At 38.6% G+C, this 11000-nt stretch overlaps 1 protein-coding gene across 1 annotated transcript in view; it reads left to right on the top strand.

Moving 5' to 3' along the window:
* The first annotated feature begins 338 nt into the window (after positions 1–338).
* NCKAP1 (NCK associated protein 1) overlaps positions 339–11000 on the top strand; it is a 155825-nt gene continuing 145163 nt past the window's right edge. Inside the window, exon 1 of the mRNA XM_077154375.1 lies at positions 339–808. Within this exon, the coding sequence (XP_077010490.1) occupies positions 701–808 (108 nt within the window). The 5' untranslated portion in view covers positions 339–700. The remainder of the gene's footprint in view (positions 809–11000) is intronic.

The raw sequence follows: 11000 nt of genomic DNA, 5'->3' as shown, positions 1-11000 counted from the left end.
CTAGCCTGAAAAATACATCACTCCCCACCCTCGGTGCTTCTGTCGGTTTATTTGGCCTGGAAGAGGGGGGGGGGCACGGAAACGCAACTTTTGCTGCCACTTTGGGAACTTTAAGAAGGGTGTGCGGCGCGAAGAAACTTCGGTCCCCACTTAGGACTCCCTTCCCGGAATAGGGAAGAGGCAGGGGTCCGGGTTCGGCCCTGGTCCTGGTCCGGAATCCGAGCAGCGGCGGCGAGGCCGGGAGGGGAGGGCCAGTGTCCGCTGGGCGCTGTTCCCCGTCCAGCCTCGCGGGGGCGCCGGCGCGCCGGATCAGGTGACCGAGCGCTGGTCTGGGGCTGCGGGAAACGGCCTCGTTCTCAGCCGCGGGAGACGCCGCCGTCGCCGCCACACCTAGTGGAGGAGCAGGGGAAGGCGGCTCGGTGGGGGCTGGGACGGAGAGCACAGGGGGGTGGGGACGGAAGGGCGACCGGCGGAAAGCCAGAGGCAACCAGGGCGAGGGCTGCTGCGGGAGAAGGGGGCCCCGAGGCGTCAACCGCGGCTCGTTCTGTCGCCGGCGCGAGATTGGGGCGCGAGGGCCATGGGCGCGCTCCCTTGAGGCGGAGGTCGCGGGCGGGAGGGGAGGAGGCCCGAGAGCGGGAGCTGCGGAGGCCGCGGGCCGGTGACTGGGCGCTAGGCGGCCGGCGGCGGCGGTACCACCACGATGTCGCGCTCCGTGCTGCAGCCCAGTCAGCAGAAGCTGGCGGAGAAGCTCACCATTCTGAACGACCGGGGCGTCGGCATGCTCACCCGCCTCTACAACATCAAGAAGGTGCGCACGGGCCGAAGAGGCCGCGGCGGGCGGGACAGGAGGGATGGCAGGGGAGGCCCGGGGAGGTGGGGGCGGCGGGCGGCGCCTTGGGCAGAAATCTCGGCATCGCGGCGTCAGGCCTGGCCGGGAGTCGCCGGGATGCGCCGCGGCCTATTGCGGAGTCCCGGGAGCCTTCCCGGTAGCTCATGGGCTGACCGTAGGCAAAGAGAAGCCATTTCCCGGTTCACAGCAGCGAGATCCGGCGCCGGCCCGGCACTGCGTTCCCGGGCTCCGCTGCCCCCGGCTCTTGCGCGCCTCCGCCCCTGCGACGGGGTCAACAGGAAGAAGAGCCCTCTGGGTGGGCGAGATTTTAGGGGGATTGGGAAACTTCGGCGTTGTGTAACTGAGGCTGAATGGTAGGTATCTGGCGAAGATGGTAGCGCAAATGGGATTACACCCCACCTCTCAGAGAGTGTTTATTTGGTGTGTGGGAATGTGGGAAGGGAATGGCTAATCAGGATGACCCGCCACCCCTCCACTCTGCCACTTTATTCTGGATTGCCAAGTAAAAGCTTTTAGAGAGGGTATTGACAAGTTGGCATTATTTCATTTTTTGAAGTGCAGAGGAGGGGTAGGTGAGGGTGGAACAAATTTTCTTCTAAAATACTTCTGGGCTGTGAGTCACAAGAACAGGAATAACAACCTTTTCTCCCCTCCCACTTTACTCCTCCTCATTTTAGTTTTCCCAACCCGGTTTGACGTTACTAAAACACTGTTCTTTAAAGTTCGGTGTCAGTGCAAAATAAAAACCGCAAATAAGTTGCTATTACTGCTGAATTATAACATTCTGATAATGTGAGTGAATATAGCTAATAGACCCACCGAAACTATTTACATGTCTTCAGCAGATTAAGGAATAAAAGGCTGAGTTATAGTTAAGACAAACAGATGTAAAGATAGAACAAAGATTACATTCATTATTTTAGGAAGCCTTTCCTTTTTAAGAAATTTTTTTTCTTTTGAGGAAAGGTTGGCACGTTTTAAGAATTTGATTGAAAATTAGAGATTTTGTGTACAATCTAAATCTTTTTAATTTCCTAAGTACGTTTCGTGTTATATCTTCTTGATTATTTTTGTTGGCTTTTTAATAGATCAGGAATTTTCCGTTTTAGTTTAATCATAGCAATAAGCAATAGAATTGTTATGCTTGCGAGTTAGGGCTGCTGCAAAAAGATTATATGTTGAAAATTCTTATTGTGGAGTTCAAGCATAAAAATGATTTATTTCTACAATTTGATGTAGACACCATAATTCTAAAAGGGTAGACTTCCCTGGCTTCCTAATGATAAATTCTAACTGCTCCTCCAGTTGCTTACGTGGATGCAAAGATTGACTCTAAATCCTGTGCAATCTGGATTATAACTGCAACATGCCTGTGCAATTTGTTACATTTTATGTGGCAGAAACTGTCACTACAAGGAAGACTTCCATATTTACTAAGATGCTTTGGTTATAAATTTATATAGGTTAGAAATAATTTTATTTTAGATAACATTACTTATCTTACTCAAAGGTTGCATTGACCTGAACTTTTTATGAGATTATGCTCTTAGAACAAATTCGAAATTGGTTTCTATATGAACTTTGTCCAAAAAACTGGCAAATCAAACATTACTGAAAGTTGCTAGACTTGTGGTATTGTGGTTAAAGGAAATGGTTATGATGGTTTTGTGAAGAGGAAGTGAGAGTAACATCAAAAGTGATTAGGGTGTTTTGGCAAAATACCGTTTTGTAAGCATTCATTAAACATCTTTACTCTGTAAATGCAACGAAACTTGACGTACTCCACCTACATAAATTAAGTAAGATTCTACTGAATTCTAAGTATCTGAACTCAATTATAATCCCAGAAGACAGTTCGCTGCCTTTTCTCAAAAGCAGTATTTTTTTTTTCACTTCCTGTTTTGAGAAGTGAAAACTTTTCGGGTTCTCTTATTGTTGAACTAGTGAAATTTAAAATGAGTTGAATGTGATCATTATTATTAAGTTACAAATATTTCAGCACTTAACACATTTATAGTTGGAAAATATTTTATCAGTTTATCTGATTGTACGTTCCCTCATAATCGATCTCTCTGGGGAGGGACAGTGTTATTCATCTTTGAATTACTAGTACTTAGGGCCTTAACCAGCAATGGTGCATGAGGCCTTCAGTAAGGCCTTGTTGAAATGAATTAATACAACAACAAAAATATATACCTTGCTCCAATTTTAATTGGAGCTCTGTTTGCTCTTGTATAATTTTTCGAACAAAGCATCATCTATATTTTTGATCTTTTAGACTCTAGAGTAAGCTAGACCCCAAGAACTTGGCAGGGATTGAAACATTTGTTCAAAAATCTTGCCAAAAGAGTGAATAAGATCTGTTCGTCATGTGTTTATAAGGTGCATGCTGTCTGCAATCTTACTGATACTATAACTACGTAATTTTTTCAATCACAAGTTTATAGCCCTTGAAAAAAAAACTGTACCTCATAATATATATCTGCAAATTAATTGTCAACGTTTTCATTAATGTATTTATTCATTAAATTGTGTATGAGATCTTATTATCCTGTTTCAATTGGAAGTTGCTCTGGAAATTATATTTTAGTGAGTATGTACAATGAAAATACTTCAGTGACCTAAGTAACTCTCTTCTTCAATTAGTAAATAATAACATGCTTTCACATTTATAAGGGGAACATAAGGCCACTAAAAACTTTTTAAAGAGAATTTCATCAGTCAAAAAAATTTTTGATATCTTAATATGTACCAGTTTTGGGAATTTTAAAGGAATATGTAATCTAACTGGGAATGTGAGAAGACTGTACAGAAGGATTTTAGAGAAGAGTCATGAAGGGAGTAGACAGTTTTTTTTTTTTTGCATAGTCCCGGCACCGGGAATCAAACCCGGGTCTCGCCCACCCAACAGTTTTAACTTAAATTTATTTGTTCCTTAATTCCTAAAAGTTTTAATTTTTATTAAAAATAAATACCTTCTCCCTTTCTAGACATGTTACTCATATGTAGTGATGATTTTCAACTATCTTCAGGCTACGTTTATATCTGTTACTTGTGGTATGGCAGGCAGTTAAGAGCGCTGGGACTTTGCCAGGAGTTAGGAGACTTGCATTCCAATCTTCATTTGGTCACTGAGAATTTTTTAACCTTGGGTCAGTGACTTGGCTTTCTTGAGCTTTGCTTTGCCTCATCTGTAAAATGGGGGAAATTAATTTTAATAGGTGCACTAAAGTCTTTTTTGGCTCTTATTATTTTATCTTTAGAAGTTCATGGTGAAGTAATAAGTAGAAGTTATGGCTCATTTTACACAGTAACTGGGTTCAGTATAATTTTCTGTAAAATAGGAATTTTTTTCCCTCCTTTACAGGTTTGTTTGTGAAAATAAAAGGCAATAATAAATGTGAAAATAGTTTAAAACTGTTAAGATTGTAAGATAGAATTTATTTAGGTGCCTGAGCAGCTTTTTTGGGGAGGCAACATTTATTTCTCTGAAATTTTGCTGCTGTTAAACTCCCAAATCCCAAAACAAAATATTTTGCTGAATTTAAAAATATTTCTTCTGTACCATTTAGTCTTCCCTTTTTTTCTGTCTCCTTTCTTTTCCTGTACCATCACCAGCATGAGTTTCATAACTCTGTAACAAAAAGGACTCAGTCAATGCTAGTACCTAACTATTGCAAACTTTTAAAAATGGATTATTTTTATTTTTAATTTTTTTTTTAATATTTTTATTGACAAAACAACATACAAACATTCTTAACATAGTAACATTCCATACATGGTGTGCAGTCAGTGGTTTATAGTATCATTACATAGTTGTGTGTTCATCACCATGATTATTTTTGAACATTTGTATCACTCCAGAGAAAGAAAGAAAAAGAAAAAACTCATACATACCATATCCCTTATCCCTCCCTCTCTTTGACCATTAGTATTTCCATCTACCCAATATATTTTAACCTTTGTTCCCCCTATTATTTGTTTATTTTATCCACATTTTTTACTCATCTGTCCATACCCTAAATAAAGGGAACGTCAGATACAAGGTTTTCACAATCACACAGTCACATTTTAAATGTTATATCTTCATACAATCATCTTCAAGAAACAAGACTACTGGAGCACAGCTCTACAGTTTCAGGTACTTTCCTTTAGCCACTCAAATACACCATAAACTAAAAAGGGATATCTATATAATTTGTGCAAATAACCTCCAGGATAATCTCTTGACTCTGTTTGAAATCTCTCAGCTACTGACACTTTTATGTTTTTCTCATTTCTCTCTTCCTCCTTTTGGTCAATAAGGTTTTCTCAATCCCTTAATGCTGAGTTCCAGTTCATCCTGGGATTTCTGTCCCACTTTGCCAGGGAGGTTTACACCCCTGGGAGTCATATCTCACGTAGGAGGGGAGGGCAGTGAGTTTCCTTGCCATGTCAATTTAGAGAAAGAAACCATATCTGAGCAACAAAAGAGTTTCTCTGGAGGGGGGGAGGTGTGTGACTCTTAGGCCTAATTTTAAGTAGGCTTAACTTATCGTTTGCAGGAATAAGTTTCATAGGGGTGAACCCTAAGATCGGGGGCTCAGCCTATTAATTTAGTTGTCCCCACTGCTTTGTGAGAGTATCAGAAATTCTCCAAATGTGGAAGTTGAATCTTTTCCCCTTTCTCCCCATTCCCCTCAGGAGAACTGGCAATTACTTTCTTTATTCACTGAATCATTATGGGATTTATCAGGACATCACACTAACCTGGACAATCTAACAAAATCTTATGCCCTATTCTAGAGTCCGTGTACTTAAGGTGTTCAGCTAAACTGACCACACAAGTTAAATTAGAAAATGCACTACCCAAAATATAAATTTTGCCCCAAATAAACATTTATCCCTTTAGTCTTACACAGAAGTCAAAGTTTTAAGATATGAATGATATCGTCCTTTACACAGTCTTCTGATATACCTTAGTCCTGTCTGGATCAGCTTCATTCATATCTCTACTCAATATCCGATCACTTTTTCAACTTTTAAAACTGTTCCTGTATGGAGTACTGCTGACTTTCATAGTGTCAGACCTCTGACTCTGAGTCTCAGGTGTCACATAAATACCCGAAGTTTCTGGGAAAGATCATGTTATATGCAAAACAACTCAGTATCTCAGAATTTAAAATTAACAATTATACCTCCTGAATATATGTGACTGCTGTAAGACCCTAGAATCTAGGACCCTTTACAAAAGCCCCAAACTGATAACCCATGCTCTCAACTTTATTTCACTGAGTTTTTATATTATAGTTAGACTATATAATTGAGGCATGATAGTAGTTGTTTTTTTGTTCCTGACATTTCATTCAAGATTCACTTCTTAAGGTTCATGCATCTTATTGCATGCCTCACAACTTCAATCCTTCTTGCAGCAGCTCATTAGTCCATTGTATGAATACACCGTTGTTTCCCCTTCCAGTCCTCTGTCGTTGTATCCTTAGGCTACCCATTCTTTGTGGATTGTGATCACTGCTGCAGAAACATCAGTGTGCGAATGTCCATTCCTGTCCCCACACTCAGTTCCTCCAGGTCCAATTGATTTTTTGTTGTTGTTGTTGTTTTTTTAAATACCAAAAAAACACCAAATAAACAGAGACATTCCTATTTTGATCATTCCGTTCTACATATATAATCAATAATTCACAATATCATCACATAGTTGCATATTCATCATCATGATCAAAAATGGATTATTTTTGCAAGTTTCGTTGTACGTTTACTTTTACTAAAAAAAGTAATAATTAGAGGAATGTTTTTCTTTTCTTTCTTTTTTTTTACACTTGTTTTCCCATGATTGGAGACAATTTCTTTCTTGTTAGCTGAAAACAAAAATCATTTATTATCTCTGTATACAGTTTCTGAGGGTCTGGAATCCAGGAATGGCTTATCTGTGTGATTCTAGCTCAGGGGCCTCATGAGGTCATCTGAAAACTTGATTGGGGCTGCGGGTCCATTTCTAAGATGCCTCCTCACATGGCTGTTAGCAGGAAACCTCAATTGGCAATTTCTTTCTTGAGGAAAAAATTGACAGCACTAGCAGTATAAAATTGAAAATCTTTCTTATCTGCTTGCCTAGTGGGCAAGAAAGGATATATGTTAAGGGAACAATGCAGAGTAAAAGGGGAGGAACCAGATTTAGTTTCACCTCTCAGTGTTGTGTTTCTCTCCTTTCAGGTCATTATTTTTTGTTGGTAAATCAGGAACCAAAAGCACGTTCCAGAGATTGAATTGTGGCAAATTCTATGCTACATTATTAGTAAAAGAATTTTTTTTTTCTCCCAGTGGGATTTCATTTTTTGGAGCCTTAAATAAGTTAAGAAGAAAACATCTCTTTATAAAGCTGAATTTAAATTATATATATATATATATATTATTAATTAAACAAAGCCAGTTATGTCTATTTCTAGTTTAATTTTCAAGGAAGCTGCTTTTAAAGAGTCTTTTATAATTCTTTTTGTGCTGAATGGTGGGCTGAGGAGGTAAAGGTCCTTAAGAAATGTTTTTTTTTATTTTTAAAGTGGCAGTGATAGATTATCATGTCTTTTTAGTTTAAATATTGCATTTTGATTGCAAAAGACTTCTTTAGATACTGAAACTTAACAGAAATGTGTGACTTCTAAAGGAAAAATGCTTTGCCTGCCTATTTCTAATCTTTAAAAATAAGCTATATGTACTTTCACCCTTTTCTGTACAAATGCAAATGGATGTATATGCATTATGATTATATTAGATTCTTTACAAAAATAAAATTGGAGAAGTGGTATGATGTAGTTTACATGTAAATAAAGTTAGGGTCCTTATTCTGCTGCTTATACAATCACATTTTAAGAAAATTAAAATAATGGATATATTCAGCTAAGTCATTCAATACTTAAAAAATGAGCAGGCCCAGTTGAAAATGCTTTTCAGTGTTGAAAGTTATTGTCTTTACTGGTTAGGGTGATTGAAAACAATGAGTGAATGTTAAAATTCCAACAATAATTAATTTTAGGTCAAGATTCAGGGGGTATCTATGTTACCAAAACGAAATAGTTTCATCCCTTCAAACCTTTTTAGACCAATTGTCCAAAAATAATAATGCATAGTAGAAGTAATGCTAGCTGCTGTTTATTGAGCGCTTTATTGTATGCTGTTTTGAATTATTTTCTTTTATTTATCTTTAGACCAACTCTCTGATATAGGTACCTATTTTACAGATAAAGAAATTGAATTTTGAAGAGGTTAAGTGATTTGCTCAAGGTCACAGAAAAATAAGAACTTGGGTTGGCACTTTCCTTTCCTGACCTAAACCTAGGCACTTAATTTTGTTATTTTCAAAAGTAGACTAACAATTTTTAATGAAATTTTTGTGGTAGAGAATTCTCCCCAAACCTGCCTGTGGAAAGATATAACCAGAATTTTGAACATCTAATAACCCTAAATAAATATACAGTTGTATTACAGAAATAATTCTCCTCTTTACTACAGACTACTTTTGCATGAAAAAAGTATTTAGACTTTGTTATCAGTGTGCAAAAGTGATTAATAATGGAGATTTCTGATAGTTTGTAATACAGTAAAATGAGAAATAGTTTAGATTTATGGGATTTATAATTTCAATTTCTCCTAATTTTTATGAGGAAATATATTTTATTTATTTTTAATGTTAAATGCATTTTTCCTTTATGATTATTTCAAAAATTTAGTTTTTGACATTAAAAATTGAAAGTTAAAAAGACAAACTGTACAGGCAATATACTAAAGAAAGCAAGAAATTTTGCTTAAACTGAGGGAAGAAGTAAATATAAAGTAGAAAGATAGGTAAGAACTAAAAGAAGCAATGGCATAGCATTCATCTCTCTTTTTTTTTTTAAGAGTATGTAGGCAAGAAATTTATTAGATACAAATATAAGAGGACATCAGGAACTCTTACAAGTAAAGAAAGATGGAGGGTGAGGGGAAATAGGCAGTGTGGGCCATTTGCTTTTATAGATTAGCTTTGCTTATTCCCCCTCCCCTTCCTTGTTCAGGGCGCTTTCTTCTACCCTCCCCTCTCCCCAGGGTGGTGCCTGGTGGTAGACAGTGCATTTGGGTGGGTCCGTTGGTTTCACCCTTCTCTGTAAATGACTCATTTAGGTAGGGGTCATTTGGGTCTACCCTTCTCCATAGGTGATTCACTCATGTGGGTGTGGGGTCATTGGTTTAAGATGGGATGGCTGCTACCCTGTGTTTCCTGTAAGTGGGTAGTCCCTGGGCAGGGTGTCTGTGTAGGACACAGGGTCTGCTGACCTTGATTAATCATCCTTGTTCAAGGGCTCCTTCATGGTTTTTTCTCTCCCCTCTCTTCCTGTTTCAGTCTGCCTCAAATTCTTCATCAGAGAGTTCTCGACCCTTAATCTTTATTTTTTTAATTGAGAACTCTTCACATACATTCTATACATGTACAGTCAGTGGCTCACAATGTCATCACATAGTTGTGTATTCATCACCATGATCATTTTTTAAGAACATTTGTATCATTCCAGAAAAAGAAATAAAAAGAAAAAATAAAAACCTCATGCATACCATACCCCTCACCCCTCCCTCTCATTGACCACTAGTGTTTTCATCTACCCAATTTATTTTGCCCTTTGTTCCCCCATTATGTGTTTATTTTTTATCCATATTTTTTACTCATTTGTCCATACCGTGGATATAAAGAGCATCAGACACAACAAGGTTTTCACAATCACACATTCACATTGTAAACATTATGTTTTTATACAATCATCTTCAAGAATCTAGGCCACTGGAACACAGCTCAACAGTTTCAGGTACTTCCCTCTAGCCACTCCAATGCACCATAAGCTAAAATGGGATATCTGTATAATGCATAAGATTAACCTTTCAGTATAACCTCTCTATTCTTTTTGAATTCTCTCAGCCACTGAAACTTTATTTTGTCTCATATCTCTCTTTCCCCTTTTAGTCAAGAAGGCTTTCTCAATCTCTTGATGCCAGATCCCAGCTAGTCCTGGGATTTCTGTCCCACATTGCCAGGGAGATTTATAACCCTGAGAGTCATGTTCCACATAGGAGAGTGGGCAATGAGTTCACCTGCCAAGTTGGCTTAGAGAGAGAGGTTACATCTGAGCAACAAAAGCGGTTCTCTTGGGGTGACTTTTAAGCATATATATATATTTTTGTGTGCTGTATGGCAGGGTCACATTTCATTCTTTTTTCCATGTGATTATCCTGTTACTGTAGCATCATTTGTTGAATTTTTTGTTTGTTTCTTTTGGTCTCTGTTTGTTTGGGAAGTGCATGGGCAGGGAATTGAAACTGGGTCTCATGCATGGCAGGCAAGAATTCTACCACTTAACTACCCTCATACCCTTCTTAGGCATAATTTTAAGTAGGCCTAACCTATCCTTGGCAGGAATAAGTTTCATAGGGGCAAACCCCAAGATCAGAAGACTTGACCTGTTGATTTAGTTGTCCCCACTTGGTTTCGAGAATATCAGAAATTCTCCAAATGGGAAAGTTGAATATTTCCTCCTTTCTCCCCAGTGCCCCAAGGGGACTTTGCAAATGCTTCCTTTATTCATTGCCCAAATCACCCTGGAATTTATTGGGACATCACACTAACCTGGACAAACCAACAAAATCTCATGCCCTGTTCAAAATTCCATGTATTAATGGTGTTCAGATAAACTGACCATACAAGTTAAATTAGGAAATACATACCCAAAATACAAAGTTTCCACCAAATAAACATCTTTCTCTGTTTAGTCTAACACAGAAGTTGAATTTTTAAAATATGGATGATATCATCTTTCACCCAGTCTTCTTATATATCTTAGTCTTATCTGGATCACCTTCATTCATATCTTTACTTGATGTCTGATCACTTTTTCAACTTTTTAAACAGTTCTTATATGGAGTACTGCTGATTTTCTTCGCTTCAGAACTCTAACTCTGAATCTCAGGTGTCACACAAATACCTGAAATTTCTGGGAAATTTCATATACGTCATATACAAACAGCTCAGTATCTCAGAATTTAGAATTAACAGTTGTACCTCCTGAATATATGTGATGCTGTAAGAGCTTACAATCTAGGCCCTTTTACAATAAGCCCCTGACCTGATGAC

This window comes from Tamandua tetradactyla, chromosome 3 (assembly GCF_023851605.1).
Source record: "Tamandua tetradactyla isolate mTamTet1 chromosome 3, mTamTet1.pri, whole genome shotgun sequence".
NCBI classification, from domain to species: Eukaryota; Metazoa; Chordata; class Mammalia; order Pilosa; family Myrmecophagidae; genus Tamandua; species Tamandua tetradactyla.
The sequence above is the reverse complement of the archived record's forward strand: the minus strand, read 5'-3'. Positions and strand labels throughout refer to the sequence as shown.